This window comes from Natator depressus, chromosome 28 (assembly GCF_965152275.1).
Source record: "Natator depressus isolate rNatDep1 chromosome 28, rNatDep2.hap1, whole genome shotgun sequence".
NCBI classification, from domain to species: Eukaryota; Metazoa; Chordata; order Testudines; family Cheloniidae; genus Natator; species Natator depressus.
The window spans coordinates 12,022,358-12,046,263 of record NC_134261.1 but is presented as its reverse complement, the minus strand read 5'-3'; the positions used below and the strand labels follow the sequence as shown (position 1 = coordinate 12,046,263).

The following is a 23,906-nucleotide window of genomic DNA, read 5'->3' as shown; positions in this document are numbered from 1 at the left end:
CCAGTCAGTTCCCCCCCCCCCCCCCCGCTGGACTTCTTGTCTCCTATTTAGCCAGCCCCTGCCAGCTGGGCTCCCCACCTCTGTATTCCAGCCAGGCCCCTCATCTCCCCACTCTGGTCAGAACCCTAGTGATTTATTTGGGTGAAAATCAGAAAAGCCTGATTTTAATGGAAATTAGTTTTTCCAGTTTTCTGCTTTTCTCCAAAATCAATGGGATTCTGGCCAGAGTTGGGGGCAGAGGGAGCGGGACCCAGTTGAAGTGGGGGGGCTGAGGAGCCCAGCTGGATACTCCCCTGGGCCTATGTAAGCAATGAAGTCTGCAACCCTCTAGTTAAAGAATTGCCACATAATTGTGCTCCGTGGTTTAAACTCTTAGGGTGAGATTCTGTGCTTGGAACCTGCAGCCCAGGGGCATGTGAGGGCGAAGGTGACTTTAAGTCACCCCACCCACATTCTCCTGATCCTGGGTGCTCTGGATGCCAAAGCAGCCCCCAGTTTAACTCGAGGCTTCTCTGCAGGGGAAGATTACACCAGTGTAAGGTAAGGTGGGAATTTAAACCACTCTTGTTTTATGGGTACAGTGCACTATGTCAGCGCTCTTATTGGGTATTTTTGTGGCTTAGCAGATGCCTTCAGTTATGGCAGCCTTTCACTGTGTGCTGTGGCCCCGAATACCCCTCCTGTTCCCAGTCCCATCTCCCATACACCCGTACAATCGGGCTTTCGAGTGGGTTCTCTGCAGTGCCTCCCAGAGTTGGATCCAAGCCTTCTGGAGCCCTTTTACACTGCTCTGGTCTTTTTACTGCACATAAAGGATTGAAGCGGGGGTGAAAATCTCACCCGCCATGTATTAATAAGTGTGCAGCCTTTCTGGGTATGAAGGTAGCATTCTGCAAGTGACCTGGGTGTAAGCAGTGCCCCAGCCCAGGGAGATCTGCAAGCAGCGCTGTTTGCTGCTCACACTCATCACAGTGGGGTTGGGAGGCTGACACTAATGAGTGACTTTTCTTATCTTAGTGCTGATCATTTTAGCAGAAACATCCAGGTCATGCGCTTCTCTGTCACAGCGGGATGTGAGGGCAGATACTGGGGTGGGGGACAGTGAATTCAATTCCCTCACACCTCTATCCAAATCTTGAGTAACCTCTCTTCATGCTAAAATGGGAAAGGGAGAGGAAATACATTCCCCCTTCCCTCCCCGCCCCAATACAAAATGCCTCCTGGATACCAAAACAAAGAAACACAGCCCATGGTCACTTTGGGTGAAATCCTGCCCCTTCCCTCTTTACGTGGCCACAGAAGGGCCAGAATATGGGAGGGATCCTGCTAAACACTGGACAAGTCTCAGTCACCAGCAATGACCCTGGCCTGGCTGGTCTAGGGCTACTCAGGCCCTAGGCTCAGGGTGCTGTTTCTATCATTTCCATGGGGTTTATTAGGACAATTGGCCCCTTCCCCTTAAGAACCTGTCTGTGTCAGCATGAGCAGCCCTGATCTCACCGCTTGGGCTCTGGTGCTGGTACATCACCCATTCAGACACTAGTAGGTTATTTGTAATGTGTGTTTTGCACTTTCTCCAGATCACACGTGTAGCCCCCTCCCACCCCATCAGACTTGTCTCTGTGCAAATACCTTCCCCCACAACCCCGACTGAAATGAGGGTTTGCTGATTTCCCACCCATCCCTGCTTCCCATTGCTCTGCCATGTCCCCACTGCAGCCCACACAGCCCCATAGCCGCAGCCCGAGCCATCACTTCCCATGGGCCCTCCAGGCCCAGCCATGTCCCAGGGGTGAGTGCCCTATGAAGATCTTTACACTGAGCCACATTTTTGGGAACCAGTCACATATAACCTTTAACCCACGGCACTGGTCCCACACACTGACCTTTCTGTCTCTCCAGTTCAGATTCCAGGGTCTCTAGAGGGAGAAAAGGGGGAGAGGTGAGATTTCACCCTGTTGTATTGGAGAATAAGCCTCATGTCAGTTAATGTAACGGAACCAGACACTGACCTTTCTCTCTTCCCAGTTCAGATTTCAGGGTCTCTAGGGGGAGAAAAAGGGGGAGAGGTGAGATTTCATTCCATCACATTGATGAAGAGGTTCCTATTACTGTTTAACGCAGCTCTGCTGTAGTTATGAAATAGAGAAACAAGAACACAGAGCCAGACACGTGGGTCATACAGATCTGTCTGTGGAGGTCCCTGAACTCAGCATCCCTGCTGCCTGAGCCCGAACTGCAGTAGTGGATGATTCAACCTGTCCCCTGTGCCATGCACTCTTTGGGCCATGGCAGCCATCCCTGCTTCTTGAGCCCCAGATCCACTCACATCAGATCTGGCTGTCACGGGAAGGGAGGAGAGAAGGTCTCTGTTTATCCAGTTCCCTTTCTGCTGCCCTCTGAGCCTATCTCCTGAAAGGCCCTAGCTCCTGACTTTGGGGATGGCGGACCTTTGAGGAGCAGCGGGCGCTGTCTGGGATTCTCTGCTTGGTGTCCCCCTCTGCATCCCTGATTTTGAACCTCTGACCCTCATTACTGTCCCTGTTTAATTATTGGTTGTCCCACGGATTAGTTGAACCCTAGGTTTAGTGGCTCCTCCCCTTAGGCTGGAGGAGGAGCCTTCTGATCGGGGTGGGCTCACGCTCACCCCTTTCCCACAATTCAATGGGCGGGGATAGGGGAGGGAAGAGAGCGATGGGAACGGGGCATTGACCTGGGTTGAGTCAGAGGCAGGGTCTGGTTGGCTTCATCGTAGGCCAACTCCTGACTTGGAGAGTAGTGCCTGCCCCTGGTCTTTATGATACCTAATGTTGGGGAGGAGAGTTAACATGGAAATGAGACTAATATGTATGTACAAGTGAAGAGAACAAAAAGATAAAAATTGTATAACAAAGGGAGGTTAAAGCTGTACTGTCCGGTGCTGGAGGAGACTGATGAGACCATCCTAATGAGCAATTACTTATAAGTAATTGATAACCACGTGGTGAGTGTTTTGCCTTACTAAGCAGATGGGTCGAACAAATCTTTATTAAGTGACTCTCACTCCAACAGAGACAAGCAGGGTGATGAGTGCAAGCTCCCTGCAGAGCCTGCTCCACTCATGAGGGCCTCCGGGCTTGTCTACACGAGGAAAGTACACTGGGTTGACTTAAATTGGTTTGAGCACTGCTGTGTGACTCTCCCATCTCCCTGTGGAAGTAGCTGATTGCATTTAGCTCCAGGTAGGTGAGGAATTGACCTGAACTGAGCTCAGACACGCTCAGCAAAATATGAGTGTAATGCGGGCTGGCTCATTGACCGGTTCCTATAAGGGAGAAGGAGCCGACTCAGACCCACCCTAGGTGGTTGGTTGGCAGCTAATTAGCTAACAAGCCTAATAAAGGATTACTAGGGTTCAGCTGAAGGGATCAGAATCATAGAATATCAGGGTTGGAAGGGACCTCAGGAGGTCATCTAGTCCAACCCCCTGCTCAAAGCAGGACCAATCCCCAACTAAATCATCCCAGCCAGGGCTTTGTCAAGCCTTACCTTAAAAATTTCTAGGAAAGGAGATTCCACCACCTCCCTAGGTAACACATTCCAGTGTTTCACCACCCTCCTAGTGAAAAAGTTTTTCCTAATATCCAACCTAAACCTCCCCCACTGCAACTTGAGACCATTACTCCTTGTTCTGTCATCTGCTACCACTGAGAACAGTCTAGAGCCATCCTCTTTGGACCCCCTTTCAGGGAGTTGAAAGCAGCTATCAAATCCCCCCTCATTCTTCTCTTCCGCAGACTGAACAATCCCAGTTCGCTCAGCCTGTCCTCATAAGTCATGTGTTCCAATCCCCTCATCATTTTTGTTGCCCGTCGCTGGACTCTCTCCAATTTTTCCACATCCTTCTTGTAGTGTGGGGCCCAAAACTGGACACAGTACTCCAGATGAGGCCTCACCAATGTCGAATAGAGGGGAACGATCACGTCCCTCGATCTGCTGGCAATGCCCCTACCTATACATCCCAAAATGCCATTGGCCTTCTTGGCAACAAGGGCACACATCCTAGAGACACAAAGATGCTACCAGAAGAGCTCCCAGGAGAGCTGATTGGGAGAAGCTCACCAGAGCAAGGGGCTTGCAAGGTGGGCTCCTAGAGAGAGGGGTTCCCCTCAGGGAGAATTAAGAGCTCCTAGCAGTGGCAGCCGCAGCAGGACTGAAGGCTGGAGAGCTGCTCCCGGCTGGGGAAAGTGGCTATAGAGAAGGACGGTACAGTCTGAACTGAACCCAGCTCTGCGAAGGAGGGCTGAGGGCTCCTGACTTGAGGAATTAGAGTGAGAGCCAGTGGCTGGAGCACAGAGAAGGAAGAGATTTTATTTTCTGGTTTATTTGGACTCGTATCAAGTAGACCCCAGCAGGGCACTTTTGTGTCCCACCTTTTGGGGTGTGTGGAGTAACTTAAGGAGTGCTCAAGAGGGGAAACTGAGGGAGGGTGCTTGCCAGGCCACGCTGAGCCAGCTGAGGGGGGTGGGGGGACAAGGGTACCATCTTATGATGAGTCTGTAAAACTGGCGCCCATTTAACAGAACTGCTGCCTATTCCCCATGCAGACAGAGCCTCGCTCTCTCCAGTCTGTCTGGGTGGGACCCTCACAGCAGGGTCTGACCCAATGGTGACCCACGGGTGAGCACCAGGAGCGACTGAATGCTGGGAGAGCAATCCAGCAGGGCACAGACAATCCAGGCAGTTTTTGGAGAGGGTTGGGGACAATTTCCTGGTGCAAGTGCTGGAGGAACCAACCAGGGGTCGTTCTCCTCTTGACCTGCTGCTCACAAACAGGGAAGAATGGGTAGGGGAAGTAGAAGTGGGTGGCAACCTGGGCAGGAGTGACCATGAGATGGTCGAGTTCAGGATCCTCACAAAAGGAAGAAAGGAGAGCAGCAAAATGCGGACCCTGTGCTTCAGAAAAGCAGACTTTGACTCCCTCAGGGAACTGATGAGCAGGATCCCCTGGGAGAATTTAGTCGGGGATCAGTCCTGCTTTGAGCAGGGGGTTGGACTAGACACCTCCTGAGGGCCCTTCCAACCCTGATAGTCTATGATTCTAAGTGGGCAGACGGTGTTGGGGCTCCTGGCCCTGTATCCAGCCACCCCAGCTCCCAGGCAGCTCCTGCTCCCCCACAGCCTCCCGCTCCCCCTGAGCCTGCTTTCTCCTGACGTCAGGCTGCTCCCTGGGCCTGTCTGGCTGGGTCTGACAAAGTATCATAGTGACCCCCCGACTCGATGCTGAACGGGGAGTGACCACCTCCCCACAGCCCAGCACGAAGCCAGCAGGGTCACTACGATACTCTGTCAGACCCAGGCAGACAGACCCAGGGAGCAGCTGGTTCAATACTGGGACTCTCACTCCCCCTGGCCCCTCACCACCCCGCCCCCCTCCGGCAAAGCATTTGCTGCTTTCCTCCTGGGCCTTGTCTGCACTCAGACTGGGAGCCCTTTGGGGCCAGCAGCCCTTTGGTCTGTCTCTGGCAGCTCCCTGGGACGGAGCATGGGAGTCGAGTGGCACTGACCGGCTGGGGGTGAGGGGGTGGAAGGAAAGGGTTAATCCCAGCGTGGTGGCACTTTGCTGCCCGGCCCTGGCTGGTCTCTGCCCTCTGGGTGCAGCCCAGGGCGTGTGCCTCTGAGCAAATCCCTGCCCCCTTGCCCGTCTGTCTGTCCCAGACACAGAGAATCCGGGGGCCGAGGGGAGGAGCAGCCCCAGCAGCGCCGCATCGGCCCTGGCACGGGCTGAGCCTGCAGGGGAGGCTGGGAGCTGGGCTGGGTCAGAGGCTGGGAGCTCTGGCAGCAAGTGGGGCACCCGCATCAATGGTCCTGCTGGAGACCCTGAGCTGGGCCAGCCTGGAGCAGCCAGCAAGTCTCTCAGGGCCTGAGGCCATGCCTGGGGGGACACGGCTGTCTTCTTCCCAGCAGCACGCCCTACATCTGCTGTTAAGCATCAAGCGACCTCCACCTTCCTTCCTCAAAAATCCCTTGCTCTCGGTTGGCTTCCCAGCACCGACTGCCCCTCCCATTACTCCTGCACTAACCGGTCCTTGCACATATGCACCATGTGTCCAATCACAGCACATGAGACCAACTTATGTGACAGTCCCCTGACATTGTGAGACTCAGCTCCCCAAGCCCTCTCCCTGTCCCTGCCCCTCTACATTCACTCCAGCCCAGTGTCCTTCTGGTTATTGGAATAGTGAACAGATCCTCTCATGGTTAAAGCACTGATCTACGAACCAGCAGATGTAGGTCCAGTTTGGAGCTCTGTGACAAACTCTCCCTGTGACCTTGGATAAGTCACTGAATCTTTCTGTGTTTCAGTTTCCCACCTGTGAAATGGGAGGAATTGTCCGTCCTCTCCCTCACCCTGTGTCCGCCTGGTCTATTTAGATTGGTAGCTCTTTGGGGAAGGGATGGTTCCCAAGAGGATGGTTCTAGACTGTTCTCAGTGGTAGCTGATGACAGAACAAGGAGTAATGGTCTCAAGTTGCAGTGGGGGAGGTTTAGGTTGGATATTAGGAAAAACGTTTTCACGAGGAGGGTGGTGAAACACTGGAATGGGTTCCCTAGGGAGGTGGTGGAATCTCCATCCTTAGAAGTTTTTAAGGTCAGGCTTGACAAAGCCCTGGCTGGGCTGATTTAATTGGGGATTGGTCCTGCTTTGAGCAGGGGGTTGGACTAGATACCTCCTGAGGGCCCTTCCCACCCTGATCTTCTATGATTGTATGGCCTTCTCTTATGTATCTTTACAGCTTCCAGCACTGGGGCCCTTAGCCTAGCTGGAAACTCTAGGCCGAACTCCACTGCTAATAAGTGTATTAGGACCAGATTCTGCCACACTTACTCGAGGCGTGAGACTGCTCAGCGTCCCATTGCTCAAGGACAGCAGAATCTGGCTTTTCATGTTGTATGAAATTCAGGTCATTTTATGCTGCTCTCCGATTTCCCAGCTGCAGCAGCTGTTCATGCTGCAGTCTGCCCCTGCAGTGAAGAGCCGTCATGGGGGAGTTTGAGCCTGGACAGCCAAGCAGGGGGTAGTCAGGGCTTGTGGTCCACTGGACAGGATGAGATGCATCTCCTCTTCTCCTCGGAACTAACTTTTGGCTTTTCCCCATGTAGACAAGCCCTTAACGTAGCTAGTGTGGAATAGCTATTCAGCACTAGCTGTCTGTTTGGACCCTCTCATTGCATACTAAGCACGCTCTTGTTTGGTTTAGGTTAATCCACTTTGGAAGAACAGAAGTTTGGAATAAGAGTGTCCACAAGGGGCATCAGTACAGAGTAGCTGTTGTGTATTAAATCCACACCCTAGCTATTTCACACAAACTTCCCTGTGAATTCTCCATGGCAAGGAGCCCTAAATTTGGTGGGAGGAGGTTTGATTCCCTCATTCCTCACCCCAGCAACCCTTTTAGAGCCATCAGCTGCCCTTTCCCTCTTCATCCAGTATCTGCCATCACATTCAGCAGGGCTGGATAAGTTCATTAGCTGGATGTTCTGCCAGAAATGGTTCACAGTGAAATAAACAATTCATTAACTAGGTGCTACAAAATAGAAACAGAGAGCAGTTAAAGAATTGTCACTGACACTCCTCCCGCCCTGGGAGGGAGGGAATATCCTGGGGAAACAGGGCTGAGCATCACTTGGTATCCGCTTTAGTTACCTGTGAACCTTTGGGTTTTGTCACGTGCTGAAAGAAACAGAAATGGGAATTTACACCAAAAATACAAACTCAACAAGAGAAAAATTGCTAAAAAATTAAGCTACAAAACCTAAAACCAGAGCTTACTTTGTTCTGCCGGAGGGGTCAATGGGAATGAAAAGGGAGAAAAAGGAACAAAAGCACAAATAAGCCATTAGTAGAGATTATCAATGAGAAAACTACCCCATTCTAAACCCAAATTACATTGGCTTCAGTGTGAATTTTGCCTGAGTAAGGACAGCAGGATCGGACCCCTAATTATTAATCAGGGCTTCTGCTTTATTGTACCCAATCTTGCATAACCTATATCCTAGAAACCAATGGGACTGCACCTGTGAGGATCACTCATGTGAGTCAGGGTGGCAGAATTGGGCCTTTAGTGAAAAAGGGCCAGGTTCCCTCCCCTGCTCTGGTCACTTCACGCAGGGAACTGGGCCCTAACAGGACATCCGAGAATTGCTCTGGCATAGGGGCATGTCAGGAATCATAGGGTTTGGGCGGAGGGGCAGAACTGGATCACACAGCCAATACTCAGGGACCACAGACAGCTGGAGTAAATTAGAAGAGGGCTGCAGTGATTGATGCTGGGTCGTCTTGAGAATTCAGGGGCCATAACCAACTCCCTAACTGGCCCCCTCCCCCAACACAATACTCCAAGCAGATCTTGGCACTTGAGAGATTCTGGCTTCCAGTTCAAAGACCTCTTCTTTTGTCAGGTTTCAGAGTAGCAGCCGTGTTAGTCTGCATCCGTAAAAAGAAAAGGAGGACTTGTGGCACCTTAGAGACTAAACTAATAAATTTGGAGGGTTGAGCCTTTTGTGTCAGAGATAATTATTGCTGTTAAGAACGGCCATACTGGGTCAGACCAAAGGTCCATCTAGCCCAGTGTCCTGTCTTCCGACAGTGACTAGTGCCAGGCACCCCAGAGGGAATGAACAGAACAGGGAATCATCAAGTGATCCATCCCCTGTCAGCAGGCCCAGCATCTGGAAGTCAAAGGCCTAGAGTATGGGGTTGCATCCCTGACTATCTTTGCTAACAGCCACTGATGGACATAAGCTCATGAATTTATCTAGTTCTTTTTTTAAAACCAGTTATAGTTTTGGCCTTCACAACATCCCCTGGCAGTGAGTTCCAGAGGCGCTGTGTGAAGAAATACTTCCTTTGGTTGTTTTAAACCTGCTGCCTGTTAATTTCATTGGGTGAACCCATTTGAATACCATTTATAGGTCTCTATCATATCTCCCCACTTAGTTATCTGTTTTCCAAGATGAACAGTCCTGGTCTTTTTAATCTCCCCTTGTACGGAAGCTGTTCCGTACCCTTATTCATTTTTGTTGCCCTTCTCTGACCTTTTCCATTTCTAATGTATCTTTTTCGAAATGGGGTGACCAGAGCTATCTATAGTTGGGATGATGTTTTCCAATTTGCATCACTTTGCATTTATCAACGTTGAATTTCATCTGCCATTTTGTTGCCCAGTCACCCAGTTTTGTGAGATCCCTTTTTAACACGGTCTGCTTTGTACTTAACTATCTTGAGTACTTTTGTATCCTCTGCAAACTTTGCCACCTCACTATTTACCTCTGCTTACTATTACAAGAGCTCTCGGAAGACAGAAAGTGAAGTTTGTTTGCGATTTTTCAAGGGTTAATGTGAAAAATAAAACTTAATATTCATATTTCAGTGCCACAAATTTTCCGTTTATTATTTCTAGCTAATATCTGTATATTTGTATGTTATCAGTCCTAGGCCTGCATTTCCCCTTGTATTGTGTGTCACTGTAACAAGTAACACACATTAGTTTACTTTATACTAAGCGTCTTTGCATACAGCATTTTCAGTGTTCACTTTCCAAGACTGCGCTTTATGGAACCTAGTAAAAACACACTTACCTGCCAGTGCCTCATATTCCGCTGGAAAGTAAGACAATGTGAATTAATCCTGAGTCACAAAAGTTAATGTGCAATAGTCAAGATACAAGTAATACCCCCCGCACTGGCAGGGGTGAAAGTAACTTAAAGGACTTACCTGTACTCCGGAGTCCTGCACAGGGGGGCGTGGCCTCAACCGGAAGAGGCGTGGCCTCAACTGGAAGAGGCGGGGCCTTTAAATACCCAGGCCCTTTCAATCACCCCTGGGGCTCAGGGGTGATTGAAAGGGCCCGGGGCTCTGGCCACTGCGGGGAGCCCCGGGTCCTTTAAAGTGCCAGCCTGGGGAAGCTGGTCCGGTCCGGCACGGCGTACTGGACCATACCGGCTTACTTTCACCTCTGCTCACTGGTATTATTACTGTCGTTGAGAGATTTTTTTCCTTAAGATGGTAAGCAGAGCACAGCACTTGTGGGGAAAGTCACCCAACTTCTCTTGTCCCAGCTGTTACATGTAATATTTTACACACACCAGATACTGCACAGAGAAAGCTGGACCAGAGATCAGGGCTTCCTGGCTCCATGAGATAGCTCTATGTCCCCCTCCTCCTCCCCGTGACAGGTGGGCAAGGGGTTACAGATCGGCCCCCATCACTGGCCACTAGGGTTTCTTACGTCATCTTTTGAAGCAGCTGGTAGTGCAGGTCAGAGACAGAATCCCAGGCTAGGTGGGCCCTGGTCTGATTTGCGCTGGCCACGTCTGTATTCTTAAGAGCACAGGTTTTTAGGGCTTAGTTCAGCAAAGAAATTCAGCAGATTCTTAAGTACTTTGCTTAATTGGGACATTTAGTGAATATACATTTAAGGGACAGTTCATCACAGATAACTATCCCCAAATAAAAGCTGCTAGCTTGAAGTTAAGGGTTTTTTGAAAACTACCTATAAATTGTTATATATAGCAAATAAAGTTTTAACAAGTAAAAAGGTGTTTTTTTCAAACAGGAGTTTGCCAGGCATCCAGATTTCTTAGATAGCTTTTAAAATCTCAGCCTCATTGTCTGACAGGCTGGAAATTCATAACTCCATTCCCAGCACCAGCCTTCTCCCAGCCACTGTCAGTAAAATTTTCAAAACCGCCTAAGTGACTTAGGCAGCCAAGTTCTGCCGAAAATCATTGGGACTTTGGCTCCTAAAGCACTGCACACTTTACTCTGGACATACTGAGTAAGGGGCAAAGATGGAGAACGTCTCTGCACACAGAACAAACCAATCTAAATTTCGGCTCATAGTGAGATCCCTTAATAGCTGCCTGGAAGATCCAAGAAATTCATTGCATAGTTTGAGATTTTTCCCTCTCCTCCCCATCCCTCCCCCTTAAAATGTAATGAAGAAATGTTACCTTTGTCTGAAAGTTGCTTTTCTAAAAATAAATAACAAGAGAGACATAAAGTGACACAGTTGACTTAAGTGATGGCAAACGTACAGCCGTATTTTTTCCCCTATGGATCACTGTACACACAGACTTTCTTCCTATCTGTTCCCCTTGTCTATATTATATTGAGGCCATAGGCCTGGATCCACAAGGGGTCTTAGGTGCTGTGAGGCTGAGCATCACAGAGCCTAACTTCTAGGTGTCCAGAAAAATCATAGGGAAAACAATGAGATCCACAAAGCCTGAGTTAGGGGCCTTGGCTTGTGACAGAGACATGCCCAAGCAGGCGTGTTACAAGTGTCTGACAAGGGATAGCTCAGTGGTTTGAGCTTTGGCCTGCTAAAACCCAGGGTTGTGAGTTCAATCCTTGAGGGGGCCATTTAGGGAGCTGGGGCAAAAATTGGGGATTGGCCCTGCTTTGAGCAGGGGGTTGGACTAGATGACCTCCTGAGGTCCCTTCCAACCCTGATATTCTCTGATCTTCTTGATAGTTCATCAAAGAGAGGGTCACATGTGGTCTCTGCCTAAAGCTAACACCTAGATGATTCTCATAGTTATTGTGAGATGTCTGTACAAGGGAAAAAATAGTTCTGTAACATGTAGAATATTATGTTCACCAAAACTACTGAAAACTCACTCATTCAGCAGGGAGAACAACTAACATCCCAGGCCATCCCTATGTTTACAGTCTGGGGCAGATGCAGGCATGAGCATTTACAAAGACAAATGGACCCCAAGAGAAGACTCTGACTAGGGGACCATCAGAGTTGAGCTGAAGTTAATGAAACTCCCTGATTATGAAAAGACTATAGTTTAGGATTGTATAAGAGGAGAAGAAAGTGCACAAGATCTTATCCATTATGGAAGAGAGACTCTGCTAGCAGAAGTGTCTCGTGAAGGGTGGATCCGGGCTTTATGGATTGGATAAGCACTGTTTGGATTGACCACTGAGTGAGAAATACCTTTTTGGACAGGAAAGTATTTTAAGATGTACAGACCATAAGATTGCATTTTATATTTTTCTTTTACCTGTAACCTTATGTTTGCAAATCCTTTTACTTGCTTTTATTTGAATCTTTATCTCAAGATCTGTAAAATAAACTTGTTTGGTTTTACTCTAAGTGCCTTGTGGTAACGAGCGTTGAACTGAGGTGAAGCCAGTTAACTGGGGCGCCCTGATTCCACAGAGGCAATGGACTGGTGTGCATTACAGGTGTCCAGATGACAAGGGACTGGGCAAGTGAGTGTATCAAATTGGGGTGTGTAAATTGCTAGTCCGCAGAGAGAGAGAGAGTGGGGCTTGCAGAGCCCAGAGCACAGTGTTGGTATTGCCAGAACCTGGGGGAGAGTTTCCTCTGGTGCGCACAGACAAGGCTCACACTGTAAGCCGGTGGTCGTCATTGACCCCAGGCTTCCTGTACAATGAATGGCAAGAGACGGCCCTTTAGAATGGGATCCACAAAAGCCAGCACACGAGGTAGGCAGCTGCCAAAGATAGCCAATGGCAGATGCCAATAACAGGGGTGTTTGCCTTTCTCAGGGGTTTGGTGCCTTGGGCTGGAGAGAGAGGCCCATCACTGCTAGTGACCCAAAGCTGGGAACCCCTTTCCCGCAGTCAGGTGGCTTAGGTTACTAAGTCTTTCCATGGAAGATAGTATGGCTCATGCCGATAGGCTTGTCTATACTTCCAGCTAAATCGGCACTGCTGTGATCAATGTATCAATGATCGATTTAGCGGGTCTGGTGATTGAGGGGTGGCAGGTAAGTCAGTGGGGACAGTATCTCCCGTCGACATAGCCCGGGGTAGACACCGCTGGAAGTTGACTTACGTTACGTCAACTTCCGTTACAATGACTTACGTAACTGAAGTAGCGTAACTTAGGTCGAATTACCGCTGGTCAGTACGGAAGCTGTTACTCCACACAAAATGGTCAGGGGGAAGGAGGATTATAGTGATTCCCCTTTAATATTGAATTAAGTTTAACAACTTCAGCCAAAGGGATAGAGCGAGCCCCATGTCAGAATATCCCATTGCCTAGTGGTTAAGGCACTCATCCGAGAGGTGGCAGATCCCTGTCCAAATCCTTTCTCATCCGGCAGAGGGGTGACTTGACCCAAAGTCTCCCACAACCGTGGTGGGTACCCTAACTGTTGGGTTAACGGTTATAAGGGAGGTCCTCTTCTGCTCCCACCACTACCATATCAGGCCCCATAGGTGAGAGAGACACTCCTCCACCCGTCTTCCCCTGGTTCGTCGATCATGCTGTGGCTCAGGTGGGAGATAGGTGCTCAGACGCCTAGACTGAGACAGCAGCATGCATGCCCAGAGACAGAAACTTAGACAACAAACTGGAGAACTTTTATAGCTCCGGTTTATGCCCTGGGTGAGTTTAGATGCCTACAGGATTAGGCGTCAGCCAAGTGGGGTTTTGTGGATCACAGACACTGACCTTTCTGTTTCTCCAGTTCAGATAGCAGTTTCTCTAGGGGGAGAAAAGGGGGAGATGTGAGATTTCACCCTGCCGTGTTAATGATGGTGGCCACCCCCCGCCCCCAGCGAATGTAACTGGCCCAGACACTCACCTTTCTCACTCTCCATTTCAGTTAGCAGAATCCCTAGAGGGATAAAAGGGCAGAGGTGATATATAGGTTCTAAGGCCAGAAGGGACCATTGTGATCATCTAGTTTGACCTCCTATATAACTTAGGCCAGATAACTGCCCCACAGTAATTCCTACGGCAGCTCTTACAGAAGAACATCCAGTCTTGATTTATAAACTGCCAATTATGGAGAAGCCACCACAAACAACCCTTGGTAAATTGTTCGAGTACTTCGTTAATAAAGGTGAGATTTCACCCTGCTCTGTTTGAGATGACCCTACTCTCAGGTAATGTAGTGGGTCCAGACACTTACCCTTCTGTTTCTTCATATCAGTTTGCAGGGTCTCTAGAGAGAAGGGAGAAAAAGCGGTGAGATTTCACCTTGTTGTGCTCATGGTGCAGTTCCCGCTACTCATGTAATTTATGCAAGCGAGGCAGACAGACAAACAGGACACACAGACAGATCTGTCTTGATGTTCCTTCACTCAGCATCCCTACTGCCTGGGCCCCACTGACTATCACTTCTAGGGATTGCTCTGCGTGTCTCCCCAAGGGGCCATCCTCACTGCCTGGGCCCCGTCACACTCCTGTCAGATCTGGCTGTTGTGGGAGTGGGGTAGAGAAGGTCTCTGTTTATCCAGTTCCCTGTCTGCTCCCCTCTGTACCCATCCCCTGAATGGCCACCGCTCCCCCCACCTCCTGACTGTGGGGATGGGGGCAGGAAGTGAGCAATGGTAATGGGGCATTGATCTGGCTGGATAAGGGACAGGATCTGGTTGGCTCCATCCTAGGCCAGCTCCTGACCTTGTGGCTGGTGCCTGCCCCCTGGTCCTAGTGATACCTGGGAAACAGCCCCCCGTAGGGCTGGGGCAGGCGGTGGGTGCCCTAGCTCAGAGCGGGAGTGGAGGTGCCTTTGTCTAGCTGGCTGCTCATGTCATCTTGAGCCCATAAGGGACATGCAGCAGGAACTTGGAGGCTGTCTTTCTGAGGTAGTGGCAGCTAGAAAGGCTAGCCACAGGCTTGTGTCATCTGGCCAATATGAAGAATCTTGACACCTGACAATACTCAGCTGGGGAGTCCAATATGCCTGCCTACACAGCCCCACTCAGGCTGTTACCCACTTTTCTGTGGTGCTAGGTTGTAGGACCCCTATAATCACCCTGGAAGAACGCTCGTGTAGCTGAGATTACTAGAACATTGTGGTCTTTATTATTTGTAATGTGGTAGCATCCAGAGATGAGGCCCCATTGTGCTGGGCACGTCACAAACAAAGAGACAGAACCTGCCGCAGAGAGCTTTCTCTTCCCCCCACTTCTGAAATGTAATACAATGAAATTCCCAGGTTGAGATCTGTCTGGATACTCCCTGCAGACTTGCACGTCTCCTGCGATGCCCATGCTGTTAACTGTAGGTCATCCGAGTCCATATGAAGATGGACTTCCTGCCTCAAGGTGCAGCGGAGATTTCTTGACTGTCTATTGAGTCCAAAGTACCTTCTGAGCCCCTGAAGGACTAGGAGGAGGACTTCAGCTCTTTCTTTACACTATTGCCATTGCCTACAAGAGAATCTTTGCTCTCTGGTTATTCTCTCGTTTTGGAAGGACTACAAACCTTCACGCTTCAGAGCCTCAGCATAACGGATGGCAGGCAGAGGGAAGCTTCCCTTGTGGCAAGTTATTCCATAACTGGCCACTGCAGGACTTCTTGCACCTTCCTTTTGAAGCAGCTGGTGCTTGCCACAGTCAGAGACAGGACACTGGACTGGATGGACCTGTGGTCTGATTCCGTATGGTCATGCCGTTGTTTTTTGTCCAGACACCACTGACAGAGCTAATGACATGAATTAAATACTCTGAGACTGTGGCCATGTGGAATCAGAGCAGAGTGGCTTCAGCATGCTGCTTGTACTTACCTTTCCACTCCTTTCTCTGATGCCGAGGAAGTGGGCTGTAGCTTATGCGCTAAAAAATTTGTTAGTCTCTAAGGTGCCACAAGTCCTCCTGTTCTCTTTCCACAAGGGGCATACAGAGGTGTTCTGGGAATGATGCCTAATTTTGCATTGGACCCAGGGTGTGGTTCCATGTCATCAGAAAGAATTTCTGGAGGCACATTTTCAGAAATCCCTCTCGGGATGACACTGATGCATGCACCAGCAATCCTCGCGGCTGGAGATAATTGGCTGTGGATGGCAACTGCCCAGTAATGGCTGAGGCAAATCTTTCCCCTAGCGCACTGCATTCTCCCTTCTTGTTACTTTACCTTTTGCTCTGTGTTGTGTCCAGATGCAATAGATGGCCAGGGCAATGAGAAGAGCCAGGATCACTCCCAGAGCCACCACCCAGGGAGAGACCCGCGGAAAAAAGAGATCTGCAAGAGATAAGATTGATTTAGGAACAAACGCATGTAGAATGAAGACAGGACATTGAGAAAATGGTGACACTGTGACTGGTTAAAAGAATCTCACAGGGAAATACAACGTGAAATGTGACTCCTTTGAGTTTTATTATTAAGCCAATGAAATTCCAGGTGCTAATCTGGTTACTAAATATGGTTAATTAATGAGAATGGGGATATTAGTGGTAGGGAGGGGGCATGGCAGAGCTCCATTACACCCATCTGCCACGGGTGTAACTTAGAGCAGCCCCTAGGCTTCTCTAACGGATGTCAGGGCTGCAATCAGTGCAGACTGGCCCTCGAGATCAGAATGCTGTAACCAGTTACTGATGCTCCACACTCTCCTGTGCTCAGGGAAGCTCAACCACACAGGGATTTTAATAACAACAAAGCCTGAGTCTCAGGGTGGGTTTACATTGCAGTGTAGACATACTCGGTGCGTTCCTTGCTCACTGGGGGCAGGGGTTTCCTACAGAATCTAGAATCACTAGGAGGTGATTCATACAATATTCCCCAACAGTGGCTCTGCAAATTCCCCAGTCCTTGAAGCTTGACCTTCTGGGGAATAGGGGGAGGGACTGGTTTTACCTGTTTCCAGGAGGTTGGGGGACAAAGTGAGACTTTTGGAATAAAAGGCAGTTAAAACAGACTCAAGGGACAGGGCTTTCTTCCTGGGTGAGCAAATGGACAGCACCTTCTTTACACTCGTGCTGGAGCCTGACTAGACCTGCTGGGGGAATCACAGTGAGGTGCAGAGGGGACTGCAAGTCCAAGCCCCCAGTCTGGAGGGAGAGAGATGCAGGTATCTGCCTAAAAGAGATGACAACTGGGAGCTGGAATCCTTAACTGGGTGCCTTCAAGGAAGACCAGGAAGGGAGTCAAAGGTGACTCTGTGAAACTGATACACTGGGCATGCCGTAGGGTAGCCAGGAAAGGGTAGCCAGGATTAGTGGCTAGATTTTTTCAAAAATGCTCAACACCCAGCAACTCCCGTTGGGAACAAAGGAGAATTCCCCCTCCAGCCCCACAGAGAAGAAAGGAGATTGCTGGCTGCTGACTTTTTCTGGCCAATGGAGTTCAAGCCCACAAGGGGCTAAACACCCTCAGCTACGATTGAAGTCAAGGGTTTGTCTACACTAGAGTTTTTTACCTGGAGTAAACTGTCAGTTAACTCGAGGTAGCTTTTACATGTCAGTCTAGATTGTCCACAAACGTTATGCAGAACTATTTTTTAGTCACCAGATACATCCAAAGAGAGTTGAGGATGCTCAAGATTTCACTAATAGGAGACACTCTAGTAAGTACTCCCCACTAACATCTGCAGTGTCTCAGTCTATCCATGTGCGGCATGGACGGGCACTGACCTGCTATGGAAATTGTTGACGCTCTTTCCTGGTTGACACGCGGGTTCCTGACACAGCAGGACACTTTCTGGTTGGACTCTTCTGTTAGAACAATGGCAATCTCTGTTTGAAACAAGCCATTGGCCTCTTGGGATATCTTTTCAGAGGCTGATGGTAAGAGCTGCCCATGGAGATCTTTCCACTGAGCCTCGGGCTGTGGGTACCATCCGGATGATCGACACACCACCTTGATCCCTCCATCCTGATGTCCCTCTACAGAGATGTCCGGGCCAGAGCCCAAACCTGGAGGGGAATGCAATGAACTGATGTTAATTCTACAATAATGTGTTATAAGCCAAATGTTTCATGACAGTATCTTCAAGAAATTTACTAATAACTGAATGTGAGTCCATGAGTGTGATAGGCCAATTAAGCAGTGAACCCTTACCGGAGTTGGGGACAGCTTGGGAGAACACCCCTTTGGGAATCGGGGGAGGACATGGATTCTTGTAAACTAGGAAAGTCTGGGACACCTGGAAGATGTAAGAGCACTGACCAAGGTAAGGAGGAGATGATGTTTGGCAGGGATGGCCAACCTGGGGCTCCGGAGCCCCGTGCGGCTCTTCAGAAGTTAAAGTGCGGCTCCTTGTCTAGGCACCGACTCCGGGGCTGGAGCGACAGGTGCCAACTTTCCAATGTGTCGGGGGGTGGCTCACTGCACAACCCCTGGCTCTGCCACAGGCCCTGCCCCCACTCCGCCCCTTCCCGCCCCCACCCCTGAGCCTGCCATGCCCTCGCTCCTCCTTCCTTCCCCCCAGAACCTCCTGCATGCCACGAAACAGCTGATCGGGGGGTGCGGGGAGGCGCTCATCGGCGGGGCTGCTGGTGGGTGGGAGGCACTGGGAGAGACGGGGGTGGGGGGAGCTGATGGGGGGCTGCTGACATATTATTGGCAAGGTACATTGGTAAATTCTGGCTCCTTCTCAGGCTCAAGTTGGCCACCCCGATGTATGGTATTGTTCTATCCACTCTCAAGGCTTGATCCAGAGCCCCTTGAAGACAGCGTAAAGCCTCACATTGACGCTCTGGGCTTTGGATTAGGCCTAGAAGAGCTCTGTAGTGTCAGGCTAGATTGGTTATAGAGACCATTTCTTTTTGTTTTAATAGGATCGATGCTCTCCATTCTCAGTAAATCTTGTGTTAATGAGAGTATTTGAGTCTCAGGGCTAGTCGACTCACAAACTGGCACCAGGGAAACTAAACCAATTTCAACTCACATCTTTGGTTCTTTCAGTGCAAGTCAGCGTGTAACACTCTTCTTTTGGATGAAGAGTGTCTAATTTTTATTTAATTTAAATCAGTTGTGAAATGGGACACTGTTAATCTGAAAAGACAAACACAGACTTGCACTGAAATCACAAAGGTGTTAATTCACACACTTTGTATCTTGTTTAGGCTGAGTGCATCGCCTGCATGAGGGGCTCCTTGCATGCCTCCATACCCCCCACAAGTCACTGTCCCATCCCCCTCTATTTCAGGGACTCCCTGCAACTCCCCCCAATCTCCCACATACCAGGGGTTCTGTCTGCACACTCCCATTCCCACTTCCACCCACGCTGTCCCTTTACTGTCCTATTTCCATGTCCTCCACACTGGGTCCTCATCCTTCCCATCATGCCATGGTTTCTGGGTGTCTCTTCTCCCCCATAGATTGGAAGGGTAGGGTGGATGGTTGGTGCCCTCTCCCCCATCTGGAGCAGGTGTTGAGGAGGCAGGACATTGGGAAGGAGGAAGGAAGGAAGGAAGTCTCCACCTCTCTACTCTCCCTCTGGCTGCCCCTGCTGGCTGAGTATCCACCCCATGGAGGGAGAACAATCATTTCTCTTCTATCACTGGAGGTGTCAACATGATAAACTCTGTTGGCAGGATGAGCAGGGCTGTTATGCTTCAAGGTGTTAATGGGTGCCATCAACAGAGAGCAGCTCCATATGTCCCCCATTTTTGTTTTCTGATTGTCCCCAAGATCAACAGAATTCTAGCCTTTGATGCCAAGAAAATTCCCTAAAATTTTGGAATTGATCAGAGGTGGCATTCAGAAGTTATTGTGTTACAGACAGACCGATGGACGGAGAAACCCTGTGTTCTGGAGTCTAAAGCCTGCACAAGCTCAGCCAGTTTTAATTATGACAGAGATTAGAGGCCCAAACTGAGATCATGATGCCAGTGTGCTGGGCACTGCTCACAGACGAGAAACCGAGGCAGAGAGATTTTCCCAAGGTCACAAAACGGTTCAGTTGCAAAGCCAGGAACAGTGCCCAGGGCTCCTGACTCCCAGTCCCTTTGGCCCCACTGTCTCTTATTGATTGCTGTTTTATCATATGTGCATATCCTTCATTGTCTCTAAGGACCATGGATAAACTGCTACGTATCCCAGGGGACTGATAGTTTGAGCAGGAGTAAGAACCACCTAATGGACACGCATGAAAGCTGAACTCTTCCGTAACCTTCACTTGCAAAGCAAAGTTTAGAAGCATTCTCAGAGTACCGAGCATTTCAGCAAGCCCTTCAATGTGTCTGAAGTAAAAACAGCTCTGAGACAAGTTACTAACCTTCCACCTGCAGGAGCACGGAGGCTTCGTGAAAAAAGGTAAGTGATTGAAATAAACAAGTGTACTGCCCCTCGTCAGAAGGTCGGATATCATATATTCTCAGGGAAACACCTCCGTGGGTGAGGTCATCTTTCAGCAGCTCCGTCCTTCCTTGATATTCCAACATCTGATTTCCGTACCAGTCCTGCCCATCATGGTACAGGTGCACAACTGCAGAGTGCTGGGATCGGAACCATCTCACCGCCATGCTCTGAGCGTCCATCCTGGGGGAGAGGTGGCAGGGCAGGGCGGCCTCCCCACCGACAGATGCGGTGATTGGATGATCAGGTCCGGTCACTGTGAACTGTGCTGCGAAACGTGTAAATTAAATCAAAGAGGGGTTGAGAGGCGCGTTAATTCCGCAGTAAGACACACAGTAAGAGAGAGTATCTTGTATTAGAACGCATGGCAGGTACCCATGCAGTGCCCTCCACGTGTGGATGAGGACAGGGTTCATATGTGAAGGTTATGCATTACTTGTGTTAGTTCTGAATATGGCTCAACGCTTCTCATGGACGCCCTGGGGGCAACGGCATGGGGGGCCTGATTCTCTGATGCGCCAGTTCAGGGACCGCCCCAGCTGCTGTAGGGATGGTGTAAGGGCTTAAGAAGTGTAAAGATATGCAAACAGATCATCACTACGTAGGTGGTCACTCGAAAGGCAAAAACTTAGAGACGATGGAGAGGGAGGACAAGGGCAGGAGGCAGAGAACTGGTCCTTGTGGGACTGCACAGAATGGGGGGTCTCCGTGCACCCACCTGACACCAGCCTGTGAACCTGCAGAAGGAGGCAGAGAGCGACGTAGCCAGGCAGAGCGGAGCTCGCTGTGGAGCCGGGGGAGAACGAGGGACTCTTCCCCGTCATCGTAGCTGGGTCTGGGGAACAGGAGAAATAACAAACCAGACGGTGAGTGAGTGTGATGCAGCGATAGTGCCGTGGGGCAGGGGGGAGGAGGTAACCAGCCTTACGGCTGCCTACCATACACCGAAAGGGAAGGGATTTCCTCCGCAGTTCGTGTCTGCCCCGGTTCTGAGCAGGGTTAGAGGTTGCTGTGGCTAAAACCCCAGAGCTGCTGTCTGGTTGTAAGAAACTCTCCAGGGCAGGGATGGTCTCTCACTATTGGAGTGTCCAGGGCCCAGCACGATGGGGCCCCCATCTCGGCTGGGGCATTTAGGTGTTACCATACTCCCAGTGAGCGGATAAATAAGAATGGCGATATTAAGGAAAAGAAGCTGGTTCAGGCAAAGCCCTTGAGTGTGGTAGGCTTAGGCCACTTATTATTTTGGGGAAAGCAGCTCCCTCTCCCTGTAACATCTGTCCCAGGTGAGGGTGCTCTGGGGATCTTGCTACCTCGGGGCGGGGCGGGGGCATCACAGCATTGCTTGCTGGGCTGCCCTTCGTCTTTCTGAACAAGCTCCTTCTCTGCTTCCTGGTCACACACATCAACGTAACATCATCTAGAGCAGCGGTTGGCAATCTTTGCGGCCTGTCAGGGTAATCCACTGGCGGGCCGTGAGACAGTTCGTTTACATCGACCATCCGCAGGCACGGCCGCCCGCAGTTCCCGGGGGCTGCGGTTTACCGTTTCTGGCCAATGGGAGCTGTGGGAAGTGGCGGCCAGCACATCAGGGGTCAGACAGTTCCTTGGTGTACGTGGTTTGCCATCAGTTATTCATAGTTATACGAAAGGCAAAGGCCTTTGGGCGTTTCTCAGACTCACAATACGTTTCAGTTACAAACATACAGCAAAATTTCATAACTCCCTACGCAGCGTTGATACACACGTTATAACAAAATAATAATATGCAGCAGATTACGACTTACCGTACAAGGGATTCTTTGTACAAGATTTATCACAATTTTGTAAAAGTGGTGACCATATGAGAGTAGATGGTCACCTTCCCCTGTAGACAGCACCCCAGCACCGAAGCTTGATCTGAAGACAACAAGAGCTGGACAATTCGCCACTTCCCTTGGTAGTTTGTTACAATGATTAATCACCCTCACTAGTAAAATTTCATGCTTTATTTCTAATTTCCCATGGACATGAAATCAGACTAAGTTTTTGAAACATAGAAACACTTGGACTGTCTGGGCTTGAATCAACCTAGATCAATGGGAAGCTTCAGGGCCTGAACGTCAACTCCTAGAGCAAGTTTCTTCCCCTCATCTCTCTGCAGTGAAGTGGAACAAAAGCATGGAGCTGGAGAGCAAGGAGGAAGGTGTCAGTTGTCTTTGTTAAAGAACTGGGCTCACAGGGACACAGGAACAAAGACAAAAAAGGGACAGGGAGACAGTGAGCAAAGCTGGACTCTCTGGCAGCATGGCTTGGCAGAGCCCCAGCTCTTGCCAAGCTGAACCCTCACATAGACTGTAACGCCAGAAGGGGCCATCACGATCATCTAGTCTGACCTGTTGGACATCGCAGGCCACAGAACCTCACTCACCCACTCCTGTAATAGACCCCGAACCTCTGGCTGAGTAACTGAAGTCCTCAAATCTTGGTGCACAGGGTACGCCTGGACCCAGTAGAGGGAAGCAGAGCACTTAGGATGGATGTACATGGAGACGGAGGGGGATGGATGGAGGGAGCATGGCCAGCCTCCTTGAGGAGGATGGGGATGGAGGAGGTGTGGCCGGCTTCTTTGACAGTGATGAGGGACATGACTGTCCCCTTTCGGGGTACCGGAAAGGAGAGACCAAGTGGGCAGGTCCAGGAGAGGCCATGGTGAAATGAGTGTGTCGACACATGTGAGCATCACACATGACACTTTGGGGCTGAATGCCCACAGAATCAGCGGCCATGTGTGGGGTAGGAGAATAGATGAAGTGACGTAAGGGAAGCAGCCAGGGGGGCTGTCTGCATTGCCCTGGGTTGTGCATTGTCCAGGGATGGGGTCAGTGAATGGAGGCCATCAGTGTGCATGGTGGAGAGGGGAGGAGGGAACAGGGCTGGTGGGTGAGCACCTGCAATCAGTGGTGGCCGCTGACAGAGTGCCAGTGAGAGGTAAAGCTACCCTCTCCCCGCCAGAAACGCCCTGAGGGCAGTAGCGGCCTCACCTGCCCTCCCGTGGGGTCAGCTCCCTCCCGTCTGGGATGCAAAAGGCATCATGGGCACAGACAGGTGCAATTTACACTCAGAGGGGGAGATTTTCATAAACACAGGGGAGTTAGGATCAACAGGGCTTGTGCTCCTGAATCCCTTAGGAGCTTTAGAAAATCTCCCCCTCCCTGCATCAGTTGCACCGACTCTGGCCTCACGTGTTTGCCTTCCATCTTTCACTCTCTCACTCTGGAGCTTCACAGGAGTGAGTTCCGGGTGAAAACACCTGCACACCTGCAAGAACGCCCTAAGGGGAAATTACTCCTGGCTATCGGTTCCTACAGCTGTCAGTAAATAAAGCAGATTGGCAAACGAATCTGAACCTGGCAGTGGAGAAGTGACTGGACAGGTCTTCTGAATCTGTGTGGGTATTTCTACAGCCATAGCTGATTTCCCAGTAGGAACGTTACTCTTTGTCCTCCAAATCCCCAGGGGTGGCAAGTTTGTATAATTTTTGGTGGTGCCCAGAACAGGTCCAAGTCTCCCCCCCACACCCACACACACACACACACCTGCCTTGTAAGCAGATATATCTGCTTATATATATATATATATATAAAATATATATATATTTATTTTAAATAATGTAAAAATGTGAGGGCTCTGGGGTGGGGCTGGTAATGAGGGGTTCATGATGCAGGAGGGGGCTCAGGGCTGGGGCAGAAGGTTGGAGTGTGTGGGGGGGCGAGGGCTCTGGCTGGGGCTCAGGGATTTGGGGGGTGGGAGGGGCTCAGGGCTGGGGCAGAGGGTTCGGGTGTGGGGGGGTGAGGGCTCTGGGGTGTGGTGGGG

The 23,906-nt window shown here is 50.2% G+C and overlaps 1 protein-coding gene across 4 annotated transcripts in view; it reads right to left on the bottom strand.

Moving 5' to 3' along the window:
* Positions 1-23,906, bottom strand: part of LOC141978905 (butyrophilin subfamily 1 member A1-like) — a 52,447-nt gene that overhangs the window by 13,485 nt on the left and 15,056 nt on the right. For all 4 annotated transcript variants that reach the window (XM_074941268.1, XM_074941267.1, XM_074941266.1 and 1 more), the window contains exons 2-13: positions 20,773-20,889; positions 19,975-20,322; positions 17,387-17,668; positions 15,888-15,995; positions 13,942-13,974; positions 13,612-13,644; positions 13,479-13,511; positions 10,996-11,016; positions 9,622-9,642; positions 7,688-7,714; positions 2,013-2,045; positions 1,887-1,919 (exon numbers count right to left, since the gene is read on the bottom strand). In XM_074941268.1, the coding sequence (XP_074797369.1) occupies positions 1,887-1,919; positions 2,013-2,045; positions 7,688-7,714; positions 9,622-9,642; positions 10,996-11,016; positions 13,479-13,511; positions 13,612-13,644; positions 13,942-13,974; positions 15,888-15,995; positions 17,387-17,668; positions 19,975-20,322; positions 20,773-20,878 (1,078 nt within the window). In that variant the 5' untranslated portion in view covers positions 20,879-20,889. The remainder of the gene's footprint in view (positions 1-1,886; positions 1,920-2,012; positions 2,046-7,687; positions 7,715-9,621; positions 9,643-10,995; positions 11,017-13,478; positions 13,512-13,611; positions 13,645-13,941; positions 13,975-15,887; positions 15,996-17,386; positions 17,669-19,974; positions 20,323-20,772; positions 20,890-23,906) is intronic.